At 39.1% G+C, this 24,699-nt stretch overlaps 1 protein-coding gene across 3 annotated transcripts in view; it reads left to right on the forward strand.

The window, feature by feature from the left end:
• AMOT (angiomotin) overlaps nt 1-24,188 on the forward strand; it is a 62,938-nt gene extending 38,750 nt beyond the window's left edge. For all 3 annotated transcript variants that reach the window (XM_054580354.1, XM_054580352.1, XM_054580355.1), the window contains 6 exons: nt 7,969-8,118; nt 8,890-9,080; nt 17,240-17,362; nt 18,122-18,354; nt 19,492-20,157; nt 20,517-24,188. In XM_054580354.1, the coding sequence (XP_054436329.1) occupies nt 7,969-8,118; nt 8,890-9,080; nt 17,240-17,362; nt 18,122-18,354; nt 19,492-20,157; nt 20,517-20,614 (1,461 nt within the window). In that variant the 3' untranslated portion in view covers nt 20,615-24,188. The remainder of the gene's footprint in view (nt 1-7,968; nt 8,119-8,889; nt 9,081-17,239; nt 17,363-18,121; nt 18,355-19,491; nt 20,158-20,516) is intronic.
• Nucleotides 24,189-24,699: the final 511 nt, after the last annotated feature.

Genomic DNA, 24,699 nt, shown 5'->3' on the forward strand with positions numbered 1-24,699 from the left:
CTAGTAGAAAACCCAAATATCTTAATTCCCAAATATCTGACCCTGTGCTTTGTTTACCAGTGAATAAATGGAGAAGGTTAATGACTAAATCACTTCCATGCAAATGACTGAGACAAATGGGTAGCTTGAAGGTACCTAGAAGTAATTTTCTATACAGCCGTCCTTTAAAAAGTGAATTTGAAAGACATCCACAGTTGTTGGAAGGAGGAAAGAGATGCCACCACATGGTATTCATTTGCAGGGATCAGATTTTCCTGAGTCAGAAGGAGGTTAAGATATCTGCCAAATGCTTGGGAATGGGTTCAAATTGTTGCAGAAGTGCAATGGAAAAGTATGATTGAGCTCAAGAATATCTGTTCTGTTCTTCAATAGGTTGCTTTCCTGCTGTTTTTTCTCCCAGTTTTCCCCTTGTAAAACTTATTTCACCTATAAGAAGAATCTAATGAACAAAATAAACTAATGAACAAAATAGAACCACAGGCATGGAAGCATGGAACAGACTGACAGTGACCAGAACAGAGGAGTGAGGGGGATAATAGTAGAAAGAAGGTGAAGGGACTGGATAAAAAGCATGTATGAATGACTCATGGACATGGACAACAGTGTGGGAATTGACTGTGGAAGTGAGGGGCTGGGATGAGTGGAGGAGGGCAAAGGTGGAAAAATTGGGACAACTGTAAGAGAATAACAATAAAAAAAATCTTTTAAAAAACTTATCTCCTAATGGGAATTATTTGAAACCCTTATCTTGACTTCCAAAGTAAATACATTTACTAATGTATGTTTTTTTGTTCGTATATTTGAAGTTAGCTAAGCTATGCTCATTTTTTTTGTATTTGATAGTTATTTACTAACTGGTCACCAAGAGTAAATAATGAATTAGAACTAGAATCTAAGAGACATTTGAAGGAAAATGGAAGAACCCTGCCCTTAAGTGGCTTATGGGATGCTGCCCTCAAATGGGGCAGGGACTTTGTCTGGCTTTCCATTGCATCACTCCTGCTCTCAAATATAAAATAGGGCCTGGCATGTGATAGTCATTCAGTAAATATCTGTTGGATGAATGAATGAATGAATGAATATACAAAGTCTGTCCTGAAAAAATCCAGCCATTGTTCATATAATGAGATCAGCTTGCGGGACATCATTGTAACCTGGCAGAGTGGACTGGAATGCACATGTGTGAACAATGATGACTTTACTGTACTAGTCAGTGGGGGTTGTAGACACCGCTGAGTGAGCATATATATTATGTGGTCGTGGCATTCAAAATGACTGAGTGAAAAGAGCTAAGAACATGTATCAAATTTTGCATTAAGTGTCAATATTTCTCCATGGAAACTATTAAGATGATTCAGAAGGCTGCAGCTGTGGGCAACTGGTGCCTGGCAGCTTCATCACGACAATTCATCCGCTCATACATCACACATTGTGCAGAGTGTTTTGGTGAAACATCGAATCATGCAGGTGACTCAGCCCCACTACAGCCCAAATTTGGTGCCCTGCAACTTCTGGCTCTTTTCAAAACTAAAATCATTTTTGAAAGGGAAGAGATTTCAAGACTGCTGATGAGGTTCAGGAAAATTGATGAGGCAGCTGATGGCAATTGGGAGAACTGTGTGAGGTCCCAAGGTATGTTCTTCGAAGGGGACTGAGACATCATTCTTCTATGTATAGTGTTTCTTGTGTCTTGTAACTTCTTCAACTGTTTTTCATATTGCATGGATGGATACTTTCTGGACAGACCTTGTATACATGAAACCTTATAAAATGATTGCCAAATAGAGTACACGATATATATGAGAGGCTCTAGGGAAAAACAAGGGAGAACTCCTGGAGAGTTTATTGATATGTTAAGGAAAGATGAAATGATCAGACTGATACACAGATTGATCATTTGCTTTGTAGGCCTGGTTGAATTTTAAAGTGGTAGGAGCCTAGAATATTGATAAATGGCAGTTTGAAGAGGTATACCTACACTGTACAGGGAACAATTTGACAGTAGATCATAATTGAATTGAAAAGTATTAAGTAGTTTGAGATATGGATGAGAGAGAAGAGCTTTTGTCTAAAGGAGTAAGAGAGGAAGTATAAAAGTGTCTTGGGTATAGAAGATACCTAATCAATTCTACCTAAATGGATATGCTAACAGTAGATTTCTTTTGTTCTTTAATAAGGCAGTTTCATAATGTACTACTTGGGGAAATCTGTTATAGCAACTATATAGTTGGACTGATATGTCCAACTGTAGGATGGACTGATTATGTGTGTGTAAATGTGTGCTTGTGTGTAGATGGGAGAGGGTAACTGAAAGCTTAAGGAGATAGGTTGCGTTGTTATAATAATTTAGTCATGAAATAAGGACTTAAACTTTGTAGGCTATAAAAATATAAGGAAATGGAAGAATGCACAAGTTGTTAGTTAGAATTAAGACATAGTGATGATAAGATATGGTGGACAAAGGAAAGAGAGAGGACTAGCAACTCCAAAATTTTGAGACTGGAAAAATAGGATAATTAATGATAATGAATGAGCTATCCAAAGGATAGTAGTTTAGGGGGAAAATAAAAGCAGTCTGGGGCATATTAAGTGTCAAAGTGAGAAATCTCACACTCAGCTAGAGGTCTGCAATGAAAGAGATCACGATAACTTTAAAAACAGGAATATATATGTAACTGTTGTAAATGTGGCGTGAAGGGGATCTCCAGTAGCGCTGAGTTGTAGAGCAGAGTTTCTCAGGTTCAGCATTATTGACATTTGGTGCCAGATAATTCTTTTTTTTCCTAAGGAGCTGTCCTGTGCATTGTGGGATATTTAACAGTATTCCTGGCCTCTACCCATGAAATGCTAGTAGCAACCTACCCCAACCTGTAACAACCAAAAATGGCTCCACATATGACTAAATGTTCCCTGGAGGGAAGATCGTGCGTAGATAAGAGCTATTGATATAGAGGCAAAAGAGTAAACTGCCATAAATTGGATTTTGGGGATAGCAGAAGGTGAGGGGTGAAACTGGAAGGGAAGGTGGGTCTAAATGATTAAGACAGAAAGTAAGAATGACTTAAGGGACCACAATAGGACAACATAGAATTAGGAAAAGCAAGGGAAAGGGAGCTTTGACAAGTCTTTGAAAATTGGCATTTGGTAAGAAAATTTGAAAGTATGGAATGGTTTTCCCCATTTACTGAATATATAGAGGGTATTTGATTTAAATGATGGATTTACCTGGCTTCTTCTAGGGACCCATGGCTACCTGTCTCTAGATCTGTGTCCCTACCTTGGCTTTGGAAACATTTCAAGTGAACTTTTTACTTCCTTGAACACTGAAAACATAGAGAAACAAATCATATAAGGTCCCATGGAAACTATACACATTTATGTTCTATCTCTTGGATGCATGTGCCTGTATGGAATTCTAGGATCCCATTTTGCCTAGCCCTCTTACTTTCTGGTCAGTGTTGAAGGTTAAAGGAAGAAGCTTAGATTCATAAAATATTAGTGAATTAAAAGGCTATTAGAAAACATTTGAGATCATCTGTTTAGCCCAGTGTTGTTATTTTAACTTCTTAAAACCTAGTGCACAGGGTGTCCCTAAGAGACAGAATGTCATATCCAAAGGTAATGAGGGGTGAAATACCTTGGGGTCCTCAGGAGTCTTAAGTTAGGTAAGTGGGCTAAAGTGTTAAGCATGAAAAAATGATGGAGTGAGGTAAAATGGGAGTCCCATTCTCTGGAGAAGACAGACAACACACAAATAGACATATTCATTCTAAGAATTAGCAATCTTTTTTTGAAATGAAGTTCTATATAAAACCCCAATATACAAAACACATATCAGAGGATCCACCATAGTGACCTCTGAAGCACTCCATAGAACACTAGTACTGTAGAACACAGTTTAAAAATCATTCCAGGGCCTGACAATGTGTCTGTAAAGGACCAGAGAATAAATATTCTCAATATTGTGGACCATAGAGTTTCTCTTACAAATGCAACTAGTTATCACTGCCATTACTGTAGGAAGGCAGGCATAGCCAATACATAAGTTAATGGGCATGACTGGATTTGGCCCACTGCTGACCATTTCGATTGGCTGACTCATAAAACCCCCCTCATTTTTTACAAATGGGGGCTTTGGGACTGAAAACACATAAAGATATCACCATTAAGAGCAGAGCTAGGACTAGAATCCAAGTCTTCTGATTACCACCTTGTTCTTTTCCCTTTCATTTTGCTGTCAAATAGAAAATTCTGATGTGTGTGTGTGTGTGTGTGCGCGTGCGTGTGTGTGTAAGCATGCATGTGTGTATGTTGTGGGGTATGCACTCTGCCTAAGGGTATTTAGTTAAAACGACACCTTAAAAGTATTTATTTCTCCTAAAATGGAGATGCCCCTAAATCATATAATTTCGAGAGAATATGGTATCATGGTAGCTACTCATTGCTTTCATTTAATTATATCTCTAATGAAGGGTCTTGCCCCATAAAGATATCTGAAGCTGTATTTCATGAGGTGTTTGAGGCCTAATGTTACATGTCTTTCTGGGAAAAATTGCTGCATTTTTAGTGTCTTAATTAGAGATTGATGTAGTAATTAGGGTTATTGAGTTAATGAGAACCATGTCAAGGCTATCTGGAGTGAATGTTGAAAGTTGAAATGATGAGAGCATGTGTGACTTGGCATTAACTTTTTCTTTAAAAAAGGAAAACTCTGAGTATTTTTGTACCAGAAACTCTACTAAATACTTCATGTTATCACATTTGATCCTTATAGAGGTATATTGTGTTATCATCTCCATATTATTGATGAATGAGTAAATGGAAGCTCAGGGAGATTAAGTAGCTTGCCTAAGGTTGCATACCTAGTGAATAAGAGACCCAAGATCTGGACTTGGGCATTCTGAGGCCAGACCTCATGACTTTTATGATTTTACCATATGGCCTTTCTCTTTACGTAAGAAGAACCACTGATATTTCTGCTAGCATTGGAAAGTGAAGCTGGGGACCCAGGATGTCCTAGATACTGAGCTAACATTTCAGAAGCCTAGCATAGGAGATGAGTTTGTACATGTGAGGCTAAAAAAAAAAAAAAAAAAAAAGGAGATTTCCATGATAAAGGTAAAATTGAAGCATATAACATCTAGGATAGTGGTGAATTTAATAAACCATATAGACCTTTGTTTCTTTATACATATAGATGAGATCTAGAAAACAGTATGTAATTTAGATGATAGCTGACTTTGTTGATTGCATTTATAGGGTCTTGCATTGGTAGCATCCAAGCATTGTCTGGCTCTGTTGATTGATTTATAAGGTCTTGCACTGGTGACATCCAATAGTTGTCTTTATTTATTTATTTATTTATTTATGAGCTGGGGAGAGAGAGAGGGACATCAATTTTTGTTGTTCCACTTATTTACATATTCATTGGTTGATGCTTGTATGTGCCCTAACTGGGGATCAAACATGCAAGCTTGGTGTATCGGGGCGATGCTCTAACCAACTGACATACCTGCCCATGACAAGAGTTGTCTTTTTCTATCCTTACTTATCTAGAGATTAAGCATTTACTAGGTGATCATGGTGTTTATGGGTGAGCTGCACTCTTTCTCCTTTTAAAGGAAGCAGAAGAATTATACCAGCAACAGAGGTCCTTATACCTTGTGGGGACATCATCCCAGTGGCAAAGAAAGAAAGCATAATGACGTTTTTCTTGGCCTGCTTTGTGGAAGTTGCCTAATCTGCATGCCTATCTTCAATCAACTCAGACAAGTGTCTGGTCCTTCATTGCTTTTCCCTTCTAGAGGGGTGGCTCAGCTGTAGAAATTGCTGATGATGCTTTTGATATGATACTAAGGTTTTCTTTCTCAAGAAAGGCAGAGCATGGAGAAATATACCTGACTTTGGACTGCTTATTTTTCAGTTCTCTGAGCTTACATGGCAGTACTTAACCATCACAGCAAGAACTGCATGCTATCTAACTTTAATTGCTTTTAAGTATAACTGCTGTAAGCTTCTGTAATTATAGTTAACATTCTTTGCATTAACATTTCACTGCTCCCCTAGAGTTTTCAGAGTGATTCACAAATAATGCATTCAACTTTAAATAGCTCATGAGGATTATAGAACCCAAAAGGTGAATGGTAGAGCATATTTCCTGCTTTCGAATTATTCAAGACTTAGCAAATAGGAAGGAAGAGGCATCCATGGCCTAAAGGTCTTCCTCACCCTAGTCAGTGTTGTTACAAATAAATAGTCATGGATCCAAGGAAACAAAGGTTTAAGTTTATTGAGACAAAGAGAATGATGATATTTGTTTATTTTATTTCTTAGGACAAGGTTTAATGGCTAAAAAAAAAGTCTAGATTTATAACTCATCTCATGTGGTTGATAAGGTTAGATTGAACTAGACCTTGGAATGAAAGGAAATATCAAGAAAGTAAAGAAAAAAAGGTTTTAAGGTTTTTTTCTCAGTCCCCTAGGGAAAACATACCATGGGGCTGGTAGAAAAATATAGTACAGGTTTTCTCCTACCTGACGAAAGTTCAGCAATTCTAATTTCGGGAGAGGGCAGTTATAAGACAGAGTTCCCCACTAGAACATGCCATTGGTGTCTGACTGGGCATTCTAGATAGCAGTGATTTGGACTCATTACCATTAATCAGTTACCTGGCTTCTGCAATGGGGGAGTCAAGTTTTGCTGGCTTGGTCCCAGCTAAATGGATATGGGCAATGCTGATAGGTAGATTAAGGGCTTCAGAATTTGTTGAAAAGTTAGAGCTTAGCTGAATTCTTGAATTTCCTTTTGACTCACTTATCAATAATATTTTCAGATTTAAATCATAATAGTGAAAATATCCCTAACCTCAGCTTCCATGAAAATAATGATGACAATTGCAAAATTGTCTGCTTTATAGAGACCATGGGTTGATTTTATTAACAAGAAAGGCATTCCACAAGTCTTATGAAAAGCATATCTGTTCATTTACTAACAAATTGGTAAGGATGCACTTTCCCCTGTCTTTGTCATTGTTGAGAACATGTGTACGTTCTTTAAAGGGAGCTTCTCCTCATTCCTTCATTGCCATGGAGCCAGGATTTGGCTTGTAAGTTGCAAGAGCACAAGAATTTAAATTCTTAGTCTCAGCCTACTTCTGCCTTCCCTTTTGGATATGGTTCATAGGCTTTCAGAGAGGAGGAAGCATTATTTGACTTAGTTTTAGATTTGATTCATTAATTTGAGTCTTAAGGACTCTTTAAAGGCACTAGAAAAAAAGGTTGAAATACTATAGTCCAATATTATCAACTCAGGCTCAGGCTCATAAGTGAGGCAGAAATTGTAAATAATCTCTGCGCTTCTAATAAAAGGTAATTACCAGGACTGTAGACTTCAGAAAAACAATTAAAGACTCCTTGTACTTTCAGTAATTGACCATCCTTTTTCTCTCACTTGAATAGGAGACATCTACATAATGGGGGGGAGGTGTGGACTTCCTTTCCATGCCAAATAAAGCCTTTCTCCCTGGAGAGTCCTCTTTTTTGTTTTTTGTTTTTGTTTTTTAGTATTTCTGTATTGTAATGACCAAAGTAAGATATACTTTCCTCCAGAATATTGCAGTGTGAAGTGAAGGGCAAAGGTGAGGACACCCAAATATGGGAATCTTAGGAGCTTGACATATACTATTATTTCCATCAGTAGAGTGTGTCTTAGACTCTACAACTGGAAACAGATATAGGGAAGGAGAAAGAGCTTAAAAAGGGGCTCCTAATTCCTATCTCTTGTCACAGTCTCTGTATGATAAATTTAAGGCAGCCTGCTAATCATCCGGAAAAACATTCTCGTAATTTACTCTTTTAGAGTTGGACAGGAAGAGATCTAAACAGAGGGTTGGATTGAGGGGGGAGCCTACATAACTGATCTTGTTCTCCTTCCTTCCATCTTGCAACTGTCTGAACCTGGGTTTTCAGCTGAAAAAGAAGCAGGTGTATGTAGATAAGGTGGAAAAGATGCAGCAGGCCCTTGTACAACTTCAGGCAGCATGTGAAAAACGTGAGCAACTGGAACACCGTCTCCGGACACGACTAGAGAGAGAACTGGAGTCCCTCAGAATTCAACAGGTTTGGAGAACTTAAAGAAAATGAACATTACTAATTGCTTGTTTTTTTCCTGGTGTTTGACATAAAGACAAAAAAAAAAAAAGAAAACAACAAGCAAACAAAAACCTCATGCTCATCTTCAGGATTTTTGCCCCACCTGATCTTACTCCAGAGTGCCTCCTAATTGTGAAGACGAAGTCTGCTTATTTAGTTTCCTGTCTCAGCAAAATTCTTAATGCCTATTATCTTGTACCTTTTTTTTTCACATGAACCCCAGAAACAGTAGACCCAATGCCAAGTGAAGATGCTATACAAATAGACTCCAAATCATTTTAGAATTGGAAATGATCTTTAGAATCATCTGGCCATACCCCTCCTCATTTTTAGATGAAAGAAAATGAAGACCCAGAAAAACTTGCATGACTCACTGAAGTCAAACAGCAAGTCAGGGGCAAGGTAAAGACCACAGCCTAGATTTATAAATCCCATTTTTATTCTGTACCATGAAGGCAGTCAGGGATTGTTGTTTGTAAAACACTGATCCACTTTCTGAGCCGCATGACAATTTGATATGGCAAGTTCCTTTCCTGATCAAGAGAGTCTCATATTCAAGCTCAAGATAGTCCTGTGGGCTTAGGAGGAAATCTGAATTCCTTTTGCTCTGGAATCAGAATCCAAACTGAAGTGTCTTGGGCAGTAATCCTTTCCAAATATAGGGGCTCTTCATATGGGACTTGCCCACCATGCTTCTTCTTCTACTAACGTGAGGGGTCGTGGCATCTCTCCCAACAGCGCCAGGGCAACTCTCAGCCTACTAATGTTTCAGAATACAATGCCACTGCACTGATGGAGCTCCTTCGTGAGAAGGAGGAGAGGATCTTGGCCCTGGAAGCTGATATGACTAAGTGGGAACAGAAGTATTTAGAGGAGAGCGTGATGAGACATTTTGCTCTGGATGCTGCTGCAACCGTAGCTGCTCAGAGGTAAGTACTTGGCTGGTAAACTCATTCCTTGAAGAGCAGAAGGCAGGGATTAGGGATTAGGGAAAACAGAAAGTTGACTAATTAATAGACTGTCTAGTGTGTTCTTTTTTCTTCTATAAAGTTCTGTTTTTCACCCCAGTTTCTGCTTAAGTGTGTGTTTCTTTCATCTGGTTATGCAGAAATTGAATGAATGTGGGGGCAGAGGGTCAATGATATGAGGATGAAAATTACTTAGAAACTTATTGGAATCATAGTTCAGCTTTCCTCAGGAGCTAGAACAATTGTATATGGGACCAACTGAATGTTTACACATCTACTTTGCCAGAGCCACAATTTCTTTCAGCGACATGGGTAGGTTTCTTTGTTTAGCCCCTGAACTGGAGTGTAAAGCTCTCCAGAGAAATGCCACTCAGAAACAAAATGTCACTCGGGAGTGCCTGTTGCCATTTGATAGCTCTGGCTCATCCAAGGTATGCCAAAGGCTATGCTTAACATGAATCCATCCCTGCCCTTTGAGAAAGTCTATATTTGAAGGCTACATGTTCTGTGTCCATGAGTCTATCTCATGTAAGCCATCACATTCTATTTGATAAAAGAAAGTGGCAGGAAGATTTTAAAAATACTTTTATTTGTTCCCCTTTTCACAGTATAAACATTGATTTTTGATATTTGGAGGAAACTGTGTTCTTATCTAGTTTATCTGGCTCTCTGCTGTTCAAACTCATCAGTTGCGAAAGAACAAAACAATGACAAAAACTAGATTCAAATCGAGATGACATGGGCTGTGGAGGTAAAGATGGAGCCTTGGCCTGAGTTGGGTATTCGAGGTGGGCTATAGCATATTGCACCTAGTTAGGTCTCTATCCAGAAAGTTACTAAGAACCACAGTGGTTTTTAAAAAATATTTTAATTATTTATTTCTAGAGAGAGGAGTAGAGGGAGAGAAAGAGAGGGAGAGAAACATCAATGTGTGGTTGCCTCTCACTCACCCACCACTGGGTACCAGCCTGCAACCCAGGCAGGTGCTCTGACCTGGAATCAAACCGGCAACCCCTTGGTTCACAGGCCAGCACTCAATCCACTGAGCCATACCAGTCAGGGCCACAGTGTTGTTTTTAACATTCTCATGAACATGGTGAGCTGGAAGTGTTTGGAAGCGCTTGCCAGCCTTTGCTCTGGGATGTTTGTGTGGAGGGGACACTTGATGCATTTAGTTTTGAGTCTGTCTTGTGCCAAATCAGAGGGAAATCAGCTTAAGAGCTGGACTGGTGCTTTGTAAGCCTATTCCCAATTCTCCTCGAAGACATCTTATGTTTCTCTGATGTGCTCTGCCTGTTTTCAGATATCCTCTGTAAACTGTAAATATATTAAAATCACCTGTATCTTGATTTTGGTTTCTCACGTATTTAAGCTTACCTGTCTTTGTTTTCTGAGAACAGTGTGTTCAGTACTTTCCAGTGTAGTGATAGAGTGCACCGAAATCCCTGCCATGCTAGAAAATGTTGAGAAGTTTGTAGGTAGAGTAGAAGCAGAATTTAATTCTAAGTTTATTTCCTTGCTCCCAAGGAAACACCTATGCCCAGCACTTGTCCAGAACTTATTCAGGAAACCCTAACAAGAAAGTAGATTTAAGGTAGTTTTATTGCCTTGGGCAAAACTTAGAAAGATGTGGCTCATGAAGTTATGCAGTGTGAAAAAATGTTGGAAAGCCAGGGTTCTTTGTACTGGGAGGTTCACTGCTGAAACTGACTTCAGAATTACTCCAGGTCAAGATGCAACAGTGTGAGGAGGTTGTGACTGGGGCCTGGTATGAAGAAATGGCCCCCCCTTTCTTCGTCCCTGGAAAGTTCTGAGTATTAGGGGAAACCCCTTTCAAATAGATTTCTTTCCAGAATCTGTTAGCTCCCACAAGGTAGATTTAATTTAAATCAAATTCCTTTAAATCATCAGGTAGAAAGTTTTCTCTGTTTTCAGTAAAATGTGCATGGTTATCATTTAATATAAAAAACAGCCAGTTCCCTTCTAGTAGGAACATCTTATGATAGTTCCTCAGGCAAATGTTCCATATCAGGACTGTATGCCTTTTGCATGCCTATTAATCCAAGCCACAGGAGAGATTGAGAGATTATATTCAAATTCTTGTTAAAAAAAATTGAGCCAGATGATTTCTTCAGACCCTTTCATTTCTAGAATTATACTGTGTTTACAAATGTAGTGCCCCTTAACACTCTGCCATAGACATTTTTCCATTTCTTGCTCTTTTTCTTTACAAGATTTCAAATTTGGAAAGTAACATTCAGAAAGCTTTATTTCAGAACCTGTGGGCTCTTCTGCTTCCCCTTCCAACATCTTCTGCTCTTCCTTTTCTAATGGTTTCACTCTCCCTCCACCACTGGGTACCACCTAAATACAGATATTGACCAAGATTTGCTCTTTGTCTCTTTTTGTGGTAAAAGCTTTACACAGTATTCTATTTTCTTCCAAAATAATTTTTAAATGCCCAGGATATTGGCCACAGATGGAAAGTGCCCAACATATAGTGGAGTAAGGAAGGAAGGAAAGAAAAAAAGGAAAGAGAAAAGAAGAATGAAAGAAAAAAGGACATGCTTTCTAACTCTATAATTGAAATTCCTAAATCTAGTGCCCCATTTTAATGGCATGCTTGGGTTCTGTGTATGAGGAGGTGCCTCCAAAACACTGAATTTATTTATAAAAAATTGTGTATTTATTCTTACATGTTTAAACTTCAGTCACCTTCAAAGTACTCTCCATTTGATTCAGTACACCTATCGAGACACTTTTTTCCACTTCAAAAAGGTTTTTTAAATAAATATTTTATAGTTGTTCTATTATATTTTCCCCCCTTTGCTCTCCTTCACCCTTCTCTGCTTCCCACAGTCCATCACCACCCTGTTATCCATGTTCATGGGTCATTCATACATGTTCCTTGACTTGTCCCTTCCCTTTCTTTCCATCCTTATCCCCCTCCCCCCTCCCCTCTGGTCACCATCAGTCTGTTCCTTGTTTCCATGCCTCTGTTTCTATTTTACTTGTTTGTTGTTTTGTCTATTAGGTTCCTCTTATAGGTGAGATCATATGGTATTTGAACTCATTGATTTTGATGTCTTTTAGTACTTCTGCTGTTTTTTGTTTCACCTCTTCCACATTGGCAAAATGTTTCCCTTTGAGGACATTTTGCAACCAGAGAAACAAAAAAAGTAGTCACTTGGGGCAAAATTGGGTGAATAGGGAAGGTAGGGCATGGGGGTCTTGCAGTTTTTGGTATAAAACTGCTGAACAGTCAGCACGTTGTGGGCAGGTGTGCTTGTAAATCACCCATCATGAAATGGGCAAACACGTTGAAAGAGACTTCAAAAAAAAATTCACTCAAGCAGAACACAGCCTCTCACAGCAATGCCAGCTGGTACACCGATACACATGGGTTCCTAGCACACTCACTTAGCAGAATAATCCTATACTACAAGGGTCCCACACTCCAGAAGATAATTCCAGTTTTGGGGGGGTTCCCCCTGTATTCTGCTAATATCTCACAATATATTCCCATCATAACAGCTCATATATAAATGACAGGGTACACAACTATGACATGTTTTTTGGATGGTATTATTGGTAGTTGTAGAATTTTTTCAATTAAGGTATTATTTACATATTAAAATCACCTAAGTGAGTGTATGGTTTGATGAATGTTAATAATTGTACACAATTATGTAGCCGCCATCACAACCAAGACAGTGGATACATTCTACATTGTCTCTTTTCCCCTTTAACTGGATTCCTTCCTCCCACACCTGCCCCCAGAAAACTAATCTGCTTTTTGTCATTATAATTTTGCCTTTTCTATAATATCATATGAAAAGAGTCATACAGTATATACTCTTGTTGCTTCTTTCACTCAGCATAATTATTTTGAGATTCATCTAAGTTGATACATGTATCAATGGTTTATTCCTTTTTATCACATGTAGTATTCCATGGCATGGATTTACCACAGATGTTTATCCATTCACTTGATGATGATACTTGAATTGTTTCCAGTGTTTGGCCTCTGAAAATAATAAAACAGATTTTTAACATAAGGCTAGACAACTATTTTTCCTCAGGTGAGAAGACATATTAGGTGATCTATTTATGCCCCTTCCAACAGTTTGATTCTGTGAAGCACCTCTTGTCAAAGGGAAAGATGTCAAAGCAAGAAATCACATGGAATATTTACTCTGTGAAGTACTCTTCTAAGCACTTCATAGTTATTGCTCATCCTCACAATAATTATTTCAGATAAGCACTCTTATTCATTCTACAGATAAGGGAACTGAGACACAGTGTAAATAATTTGCCCAAGATCACACACAGCTATCAAGAGGCAGAAGAAACAGGATATAAATCTACATTTTTGACACCTTAACCACTACACTCTACTGTCTCCCAGATATCGGTGATTTCAAAGATAATGAAATAGGGATTATTACCTGTTTAAGAGTCGCTTTTTGAGGCTTATTATTTAGTCACTTAAAATATTATAAATAATCACATAATAGGGCCTGTAGTACAACTCCATATTATTGTGTCCTTAGATATTCCTCTCTAAATGCTTAATATAGATGAGGAAAATTATTACTGTGTAAGAGTTCAATCCCAGAAGAACTGAGGTGGCAGTGCAGATTTTTAGTTTCAGCTCACAGTGAATTTGTTTCTGAAGAGCAGCAAAAGGATAAAAGATAGCACTTGATAAACCATATAATTTATGAGTTTACATTTATTAAATCAGGTTGTTACCTTTCTCAGAATGTTCAAGTTTCATTTTTATTTTGGGCAAAGTAAATCTGGAAAAGAAAAAAAGAAAGGGGAAGCAGGAGATAGAAGCTGGTGACACACATTATATGTGTCCACCTTTTCCTTCATTGTAGGCCTCTCAGTTTCCATTCTCAGTTTTTTTCCCATTCTGCATTGTCTTAGTTATCTTGTTCTGTACTGTAGCTTCAAATAATAACTCTGACATCTCTAAAATTAAAGTTAGAATTTTCAGCAACTTGTTAGATATTGTTATATGGCTATTTATATGACATTTTAACTCCACTGTACCTAAAATCAAAGCCCATTGTAGTGTTTTTTGAAAAAATGTCTCCTTGATTTTCCATCTCAGAAAATGTGTGGTATGCCATCTAGTCTAGTTATTCGAGTCGGAAACAACAAAGTTCTCATTTATTCTTTCCTCACCCTAACACACAAATTTAAAGTCTCCCAAGTTCTAACAAATCTGCCTTCTATAGTCTGTTCCCACTTCCTTGGCCACTTACTGATTCCTGTTTTCATTATCTCTTGCTGGGATTATTACAGTATAACTTTTCAGACCTGTCTGCCTGAGTCTAGTATTATTGCTTCTCTAATCCCTCCCATCACATTTCAACATGGCTGGGATCATTGCGCCCCTCTTGAAAAGTTCTAATTATTTTCAATGCCTGTTGGAGTAAAGTCCAAACTCATCCCTGTACTTGTTAATTATTAACTTTTTTGTCTCTCCAAACAAGTTTCCTGCAGCCAGGGGCTAGTCTTGTGCATGTCTAGCCTCTCTCCAACCTTCTAGTATCTTTATCTACAGCGCTGTACTCATTGAATCCACATATTAAATAAACAAGAGGATGTTACCTATATGAAAAGATGAACTTGAAGTTTAAATGATCACTTGTTGTTTTAATTAGGAGGTCAATAGGTGACATTCTAGAAAGCAATGTAAGTAATGTGATGGGGATAACTTTTTTGGAGAAAGGAAAGAGCAAGAAAATGACTAGAGAGATAATTGCCAGAAACTGTTTACTTCAGAATTGGATATAGGGGATAGCAAATTCAGGGATATAGGGTTTGGGGTTTGCAGGTTGTGTTTTCAAGCTCAGCCTTTTTTCTACTGATGTGTTTAAGGATAATCTCACAGTATTGGAAGTTAGTAGGTAAAGTTGCTCCTTCAAACAGTGTGCTTACTTGCTTTGGCCTAAGTTATTTACTTAGTAGCCCATCTTCTAGAAAGAAGATTGATGTTGAAGGCTGTCCTGGCAGCTCTAAGAATTCACTAAGTGCCCCACATTTTCAGGCTTCATTCCTGAGGAGCTCACAGTGTTCATATCAATTAGCTGGCAGAGCTTTGAATCCCCCAAATGGTCTTTTATGCAATGAACATGGCAGTAAGCCAGTCCTGGCTCCCCTAGTGACAAACCATACGCTCAAGTTCCCAGTGTCCATAGATACCGTGCACTTTTTAGAGAGCTCTGGCTCTGAAGCCTCAGCCATCACCTTGAAACTCTCTACTGCGGGAATTGCCTCCAGGATTATACCAAGAGCTGGAATTCTTTCAAGTCATGCTCTCTTGAATGCTATTTGCCTTCTACATATACTTTTCTCTCCTAATAATATAAAACTTTGTTGAGTGTTTTTACTGTTTGGTATACTTCACTTTCATCTCCTAAATATCCCATGAGATAAAGGTACGCTTACTATTTCCATTTTACATATGAGGAGACTGAGACTTTGAGCAATTAACTGACTTCCCAAGCTCATAGAGTTTGTTAGTGGCAGTATACTTGGGAAGGCTGGGACTTGACCCTGGTGTGATCTATAGTCAGAGCCCATGCTCTCAACACTATACAATGCCACTTTTTCTTGGATATGTTGAACACAGGGGCCATTCCCAGTTGGTCATCAAGTATGTGAACTTCACTGAAGCAAGTGTAGAATTCTGAGATGCTAAAATATTTTGAATTTAGCAAATCATGAGCGCCATTGTAGTCCTTCCACTTCTTGCTCTCCAATTATTTCCTATTCAAACAAATTGTTTCAGTCTTGCATATAAGGCACAAGCATTTTTGCAGAAGCATACCAAAATTTCCCAACTTTAATACCAACTTTCTGCCTCTTCATTCCACTGCCCCTGTACTCCCATCTGCACTGGTCAAAATCTCTAATCTAAGACAACACAGCTAGTTGCCAGGAGAAAATAGGCCTGGAGTTTTCCCACAGATGTGCATTCTCAGGAAATATAATGAAGTAATGCCAGTTCATTGTTTTCCTAGCCTATTGTGTGATTTCCTTTAAGAGCAATATAATTACATCAATATTCTTCCTAATCTCTTTTTCTTTACTTCAAAGTTACTCAAATAAGATCCAGTTTTCTTCATTTCATTTCCTTTTTTTTTCTCTACTGCTAGTTGTAAATGAAATAAAGGAACATACATTACCTCACTGATCAACAGGATAAAGGATTTCCCTATGTTTTTGACTTGTGCTATTTAGGCATCAGCTTTGTCCATGGGCTAGACCCTCTTCTTTTTCTTCTCTTGTTCTCTCTCTCTCTCTCTCTCTCTCTCTCTCTCTCTCTCACTCACACACACACACACACACACACACACACACACTTCTCATTAATTATTCTTTGAGTCAGTGGCCTGAGACACTTTCAGATGGAACATCATGGTCCCTCATGCTGTTGGGATGCTGGCAAGAGAACAATCACTTAGTTCAGGGACAGTCAATGGTTTGGAACCAGAATGTTTCAGATGTACATTAGATACGGATCACGTGACACTGACTCAAAGATCTGGCTTCTCATTCAGCTCATGTGCCCTACCTGTTCATGTGTCTAGTTTCTTTCTACCTCTCAGGTGTAGTTATTACTATTCATCTATAACAATAGCTTTTTAGGATGTCCTCCGACTTCCTTTAAGTATAGCTTTTTTAATTTTAGGATTGTCATGGGAATAAAATGGAAATATATAATATCTTATATGTAATACAAATAATATAAAGTGCACATATAAACATCAATATCTTTCCGTTGCCTGACAATAATCTAAAAACTAGGAGATTTTGGATGGTTGTCTGCTTAGTGTTGAAGGGCACACCTGTACACACCTCTTGCAGAACCCCTTACTGACTTTTGCAGGTACTTCCATGCCAATATCCTCTTCTAGTTCTGAAAGCTGGACATTTCTATCTTGAAAGCTCTTATCAGTAAGTCACCCAGAAACCAAATATTCCTAATAAGTTTGATTTCAGTTTAGGGCTTTCCAAGCAATACCTTTGACTTTAGGAAGAGATAGGATTTATTGATTTTGCTGTCCTGCCATTATTATTGCTGCCATTTCCCTTCCCAGGGACACAACAGTCATCAGTCACTCTCCTAACACCAGCTATGACACAGCTCTAGAAGCTCGCATCCAGAAGGAGGAGGAAGAAATCTTGATGGCCAACAAGCGTTGCCTTGATATGGAGGGAAGGTAAAATGTTGATCTAGACCCTGGTGGATCTGAAAAGTTAGTATGGAGACCAGACAGGTTAATAGCAAAAGACAAGAATCTTCATTCACAACTGGGAAACTGGATAATGTACCCTCACCCACCCCTACACTCCTGCCAGCCTGTTACTTAGGATTTGAGATGCAATGACCTTTACCTTGAATTCTCACTCACTGTGGAATTCCAAGTAGTGTTTCTTTCCCCATTGGCCATGGTAATTGCTTTCCATCTGTCCTCTGCCAGAACTGAACTGTTGGCATTTGTACTTTGGGGTATTGTTTCTAGCACTACACATCAGAGTGCTCAGTAAAAGAACATCCACTCATGTGGTACCTGATTTCTCTTATAAACTCATGATCATTTACTCATTACCTGAAGGTTGTGGCCCATTTATGGAAGTTCTCAGCTTCTCACTGACTTCATTTCTGTTGACTCAGATTCTTCATGACACCACCCACTATTATCAGTTTACTCTCATATACAGCTTTCTCTTCACCAATATTTTACTTCGGCTTCCTAAAATGTAAGCAACAACTCCAGGATGCTCTGCCCTGTCCATTTGGATGTGCAGAAAGGCATTTTTAAAAAATGTAGCATACTTTCCCTTGTTTTACAACTGAGAAATAACTTGAACACCCTTTAGGCAAAAGGATGATGAAAGCTCAAGCCCACGTAGGCAGTGAAACCAGAACATGGAGGTGGCAACATGGTCTTTATATGTTTTTTGTTTTTGGCTCCCAGGATTAAGACCCTCCATGCCCAGATAATTGAGAAGGATGCCATGATCAAAGTACTCCAGCAGCGTTCCCGGAAGGAGCCTAGTAAGACAGAGCAGCTGTCATCCATGCGGCCAGCAAAGTCTCTGATGTCCATTTCCAATGCTGGATCAGGCTTGCTCTCCCACTCTTCCACCCTGACTGGCACCCCTATCATGGAAGAGAAACGGGATGACAAGAGCTGGAAGGGGAGCCTAGGTAATGACAATAAATAAGGAAGATTAAAGTGACATGTTTAAAAAGAGCTCTGACTTAGATATGGGTTGACAGAGCAAGGAAAACGGGTCATGGTCCAGATTCTAGGGAGGAAGATAGAGCATTGGGTTTTTGTCCTCCTGAGATGCTAGCTGCGTATCAGGAGCTCCTCCACACTGTGAAGTCTGACTGAAAGAGCATTGTTTGAAGCTAAGGCCTTAGAAAATAATAATCCTGAGTTCTGTTTAGGTGGGAAGGAAAATAACTTGTTTCCTCTAAAAAAAAGACTCTCAGATTTGGTCTTTACTGTGTGGGATGTTTTGTCTGCGTTCAAAGCCCATGCACCCTTCCTGCAGTAATTTTTTTTTTTAATTTTAGCTTTTTCTGTGTTATTTTCTCCCATAAAATTCGAGGACGCAGAGTTCTGGTTAAGCTAAATGGAGCTGGGTGGCAGGCTTTTGTTACCAGAATGTTCTGATATGAGAATACAATGTACTTTTTCATTTCTTCCGTGTCCATTTATTCCCCTCTAATCAAAACCCCAGAAGTATTGGGGATCCCATGAGGCACATTGTTAGAGCCTGAGGATGTAAGCTGGGTATATTTTAATTTTAGCTCTTTTTGTTGCTTCTAATGCCTTTCTTGGTTCTCTGGCACTTGCAGTGTCCTTTGGTTAGAGTAGGCACTTTGGGGACCATGGTCATGGTTAAAATCTTAGATCACACAATTATTATCACACTCACCTGTGACTACAGACATCTCCCACCCATCCTTTTCACCTGCCTAGTAATATATGGTGTTATAAGTGGAACCAAGTAGAAGCATTCTGAAGGCTCAGTGGAAATCAGTCACCATTGTAAAAATAAATCAAAACACATACCCAAGACACTTAAAGGTTTAACACAATGTGTTGGAACTTGGAGAATGAGAACCAGAAGGGATCTGTCAAGTCTGAAAGAAACTTTTAGCCATGATGGCAGGTGCCTGACAAACTGATTTCTGGGTTTATATGAGGACAAATAAAGAATTTAGACCTATTCATATTTCTTCTGAACCTCCTACAAGCAAGAAGAGGTAATGGCATGTCTGTATTTGAATAAAATGTAGTTTTCTAACCTTTTTCCTCTCTTTCTTTTGTAGGTGTTCTCCTGGGTGGAGACTACCGTGCAGACTCTGTCCCTTCTACACCCTCGCCTGTGCCGCCCTCGACTCCCCTGCTCTCAGCTCACTCTAAGACAGGCAGCCGAGACTGCAGCACCCAAACAGAAAGGGGAACTGAACCAAACAAAACTGCAGCTGTTACTCCCATCTCTATTCCTGTTACAGTTGCTGCTGCTGCCACTGCTGCCGCCATCACTGCCAATGCTGCCACCAACACCACCACCATGGTAGCTGCTGCTCCAGTGGCTGTTGCTGCTGCCACTGCCACTGCTGTCTCATCTCCAGCAACTGCTGCTGCTGCTGCTCTTGCTGCTGCTGTTTCTCCAGCTGCTGCTGTTCAGATTCCAGCTGCTGCCTCTGCTGTTGCTGCTACTGTTGTTCCTCCTACTGCTGCCGCTGCTGCTGCTCAGGTTGCTCCAGCTGCTCCGGCTCCGGTTCCAGCTCCGGTTCCTACTCCAGCAGCGGCTCAGGCTTCTGCTCCGGCTCAGACTCAGACACCAACTCCATCTCCGGCTGCATCTGCTAATCCAGCTCCAGCTCCAGCAACTCCAGCTTTAGCTCAGGCTGAGGCTCCTGCAACTCCAGCTGCTTGTGGACCACGACGTTTGTCTATACCAAATTTGACCTGTAATCCAGATAAGACAGGTAATAATTTTCTGTACCAGGTAGCTTTGATTCTGCCCTCAATTACAGATTTGTTTGTTGATGCCTTCTGTTTGGGCACAGTTGGTCATTTGGAGGGAGGTTTTTCATATTCTAAAGAGGATTAATCAGAAAAGATAAGGGCAGAGAGTTTGTAAATGACTTATCTGACACCAGGATGGGAACAGGGATGAATCAAAGCCTTTCTCCAAATAGACTTAAATAAATGCTCAGGTGAACAAGGCAGGGTGGCAAGCAAGTCTCATTTGGCTAGTTTCATAAGGGCTTCAAAGCTATCCATTTCTAGAAATGTGTTTTCTATGCTGTCCCTAAGTGTTTTCTAATCCCTTATTTCTATTTAGATGGTCCTGTTTTCCACTCCAGTACTCTGGAAAGAAAAGCTGCTGTTCAGATGCTGGGTCAAGAGCCTGATGCAGAAATGGTGGAATATCTCATCTAAATGGCCTAATCAAGAGCTTCAATTTATTAGCAAGAATGCTTTTAATCATTTTTCCCATTTGTTGTTCTTATTTTGTGGGTGAGGACAAGGGTTGGGGGAATGTTTTTAAAGGGACTTTTTTTGAGACGTTATCGTACTTACATAATACCCTATGAACTCCAGTCTATCTTGGTACACTTAGAGAGTACCTCTAAAGACAGATTAATCAGAATGTGCTCTAAAGTTTATCGCTTGGATTCATACAAATGCTGGGATGTTAATAACTGGACATACACCAATGTGTTCGATGTGCTTAAATTTATCATTTCCATATTCCAGATCATTTTTTTTTTATCGAAGAGCACAGTAAGTTTAGAAGACAGTGTGTAACATGTAGTTCAGAAGTGGAAAGCCAGAGAGAATTTGTATGTGTGCTGTTTTGTAGATACCATCTAGGCAGCATCCAGAGAGAGTTCTTGCTTCAGGCTTATGAAAGGGAATAATTATGGGAGCCATGTAAACTGGAGAAGAGGCAGAGAGTATTGGGGTGTGGAAGGGTGCTGGAGCTAATTTTCCCTTCCAATTTCTCCAGTACCTTGTACCAGGGGATTGTTTTTATCTTCATTTCAGTGGTGCTTTGGAAGTAGATTCTTTTGGTTCCCTCTTGGAGGTTCATATATTCATATATATACTCTGGAGTAATTTATGCATTTGGGTAATTAATATATTGCTTTCAGCTGATAGGATAGTAAATTAGCTGAAACTTACTCTCTTAGCGGCCTTGATGGAGAGTTGCATGAGGGGCTTGATGTATGTAGACCTCTGTGGTCTGTGTCTAGCCATGAACAGCTTGCTTGCCTTTCTTGAGACCAATCTGCTTAATGTCTGTTTCTTCTTAGCACAAATTCACTGGCTGTGTCACCAGTCTCAAATTGCTAATCCTTTGCAAAATGAGGAAGCATTTTTGGTGACAGGTTGAATGCTTTGAATTTCTGGTGACTATTTTGAAATAATTCATTTTGTTTTCCTAAATTCTTAGGCATATTTGACTATCACCTCCAAGGGAATAGCATCAGAAGCCCAAAGTACTATGCTGCAGTGGGGGAGAGGTGGGCTGCAGCAGTGTCCTCAGCTACCTCTTCTCATGGCCAGTGACTCCATCTTGGAATACTTGTGTAGAGCAGCAGGAAATGCACATGTGGGCAGGGACCAAGGAGGCCATGGCTCCAAGCTTTGCCTAAGGGCTGCCTCCACGAACACAGAAGGGCTGCCTCTTGCCACAGGTCCCTGCTCTGTGTTATTTACCTTTTATTAAGATAAATTTACAGTCAATGTCATTAATATCAGTTTTCAAGGGGTATTGGGGGGTGGTGAGGGGAATGGGAGTATTATGTAAGGGCGGGAGGTAGAGATTTGGGGATATGTTAGTTAGAAACCAGATTAATAGAAGAGTAAGTCTGATATATTACATTGTGAGGCATAGTGGCTGGAAGGAACTTTAACAAAATAGCCCTACTCCATCATTTTAGTGATGAGGAATCTGACATCTGGAGAGTTTAAGTGACTTTTCAAGATCACACAACACAGCTTTCCACTCTGCCAAATACCATGCTTATTTTAGGAAATCTTCATATATAAAAAGCCCCATTTTAAGAAAAGGTATCTTCACAGTCCAGGGCATATGTATTTTCTAAAATGTTCCTACCTTGAATAGTTTCTCTAGGGTTCTGAGTGCTTATTTTGCTACTCCTGCAGTGCCTTTTGCAAGGTTTTCCTCTTTCCTGACTCTGACTTCAATATAGAGTCACATGAAACATCTGCCCTAAGAAATCAACCTCACTTCTCTTGCTATGAGATTGGCTGTCTTGGATTATCTTATAGGGTTCCTCTGTAAGTACAGACATGGCCTATTTATTAGTATTCTTGTGTCATTCCTAATTACCTTCCAAATAAATGATTTTGTGTGTGTGCAGGGAAGAGATAAGAGGGAAAGGGACGTGATTTTTTTTAGCCAGTCTTGACATTTTAAATAATGAAGTGATTATCCTACACATTAGTCCTCAGTTATTAAGTGAATCCCAAATAGAAATTAAAAGTACAGTTGTGTTAATACTCATTCATACTACCCTTTAGTCATAAGGGTGAAAAATAACCCTCAAATAGTAAAAGCAACAAGTAGCAAACTTTAAGACTGCTACTTTCTATCTAAATAAATAAAATAAAATAAGCTTTCATTTACTCCTTTTATGGTTATAACATATTGCCAGAATTTTTGCTAGCGCTGGGAGCCATGGCTTTAATTACATTCTGTAAGGTGACAAATGTCATGCATTCCACACTGTGTGGCAGCCATCTCTTTAGGTTCATGTATTTTGGGAAAAGGAGGAAGTTCTTAGTTAAGTATTATTTTGAACTTTCTACCACATCTCTGCCCCCTCACACAAGAGGGGGTCCTTTATGGCTCAGTTTTTAATCCTAGGTAATTTGCTAAAACAGATTGTACATCTAAGAGATGGAAGAAGTCCATGTCAGTGTATTATGTTTACGAAGAAGATAGACTAAACCCTTTTAGAAGATCAGTGATAGATGCCATTTTTAAAATTCAGGTTTATGAGATAAATCTCAAAGTAGTCACCTTTTCACAACTGTGTCGATGTAATATTTGGGGGATGTTTCTGGACTCCCACTTATCTATGCATTTTACTGGCACCTCAGAACAGGAGGGGGACCTTGTTGTCTTGTACTGCATGGTGGACTCTGGGGACCTTCTAGGTCAGTTTTACTACAATGTCCCATGTACATAAAAACTTCATTAGAACAAACTTTACTTGATATAAAATTCTTAACAATGTTTTATTAAATAAAAGTAGCTTGAGCTTTCTTAAAATCATGTATCTTGATTGTTGTTTTAATGAAGGATTTGTTTTCAGTGCTGCTTTTGAGTTTCAGGATGAGAGGACAGCAGGAACCTGAGATATCTGCCATCATCTGCCATAGGAAACATACTAAGAGGCCTATCACATTCTCTTTTTCTTATTACACAGTTGGGTGTGTACAACAATTGGAAAATGAACAAACTAATTGTGCAAACTACTTTTTATAAAAAGCGTTAAAACTACTAATGTGGCAACTTAAAGTGTATACATATGCACTAATTTTATAAATTATAACCTCATGTCTGTTAGCCATACAATCTCCTGTTATCTCAGTTGTTCATTGACATATAAAATATGTTACATAAATTTGTGCATTCTCACTGAACATGTTTTCAAAGGAAGGCATCAGCCATGGACTAATTACCACCAATTTCAACCTGTCATGATCCTTGGAATATATCTTGCAAGTGCCATCCACATCATCAGGAGGACCAGTGTTGGGGAGTTTGTTTTTTTCTGGTAGCAGTGATGGGTTACATGAAATCATTAGACCTCTTTCTGGCACCCCTTGTGATTAATGGCATGTGTTTGTAAAATGTATAGCTGGGGTTGGCAGATGGCTAGAGAAGAATCACCTTTGGTTTGAAATGTATGTGGCCCCATAATGATTTAAGACCCAATTCTGTAATCAACTGAGCTAGTTCCAATAAAATAAAGCAGGTTTGAATCCACTTTGTGCCTATCTTTTCACTGATAATAAAGTTAGCTATTTTTAAATGCAGTACTGTGTGGAAAATGCTTTGGTGTTTACCCTACAGATGTTTTATCTGAACTTGTATCAGTGATTACTTTCAATTCAGTATGCAGTGAAATTGCCCTTTAAAGACAGCATGCAGAAAAATTTGCATTTGCTTAAAAGTATGGAACTTGATTATCAAGTATTAAGACATCACCACTGGCTGCATGCTCTAATCGCTCTGTGTGTGTGTGTGTGTGTGTGTGTGTACACACACACAGACAGCATATATTAAAAGTTTTGTATCTTTTTATCCCCTGGTTCTAAAGGATGTGAAGATGGCCACCCAAAGCAGATAATTCATCATTTGGTTAGCATTTTGGAAGGCCCCTTGATGTTCCTTTTGCACCCTTGTTCTTATGCCAATTCATCAGTTTTGGTTGAGGGAGCTTGTTAAAAGCAAATCAATACCATAAACAAGTTGGCTCTTTTCA

This window comes from Pteronotus mesoamericanus, unplaced genomic scaffold (assembly GCF_021234165.1).
Source record: "Pteronotus mesoamericanus isolate MK-2021 breed Mesoamerican mustached bat unplaced genomic scaffold, CSHL_Meso_final contig_58, whole genome shotgun sequence".
NCBI lineage: Eukaryota > Metazoa > Chordata > Mammalia > Chiroptera > Mormoopidae > Pteronotus > Pteronotus mesoamericanus.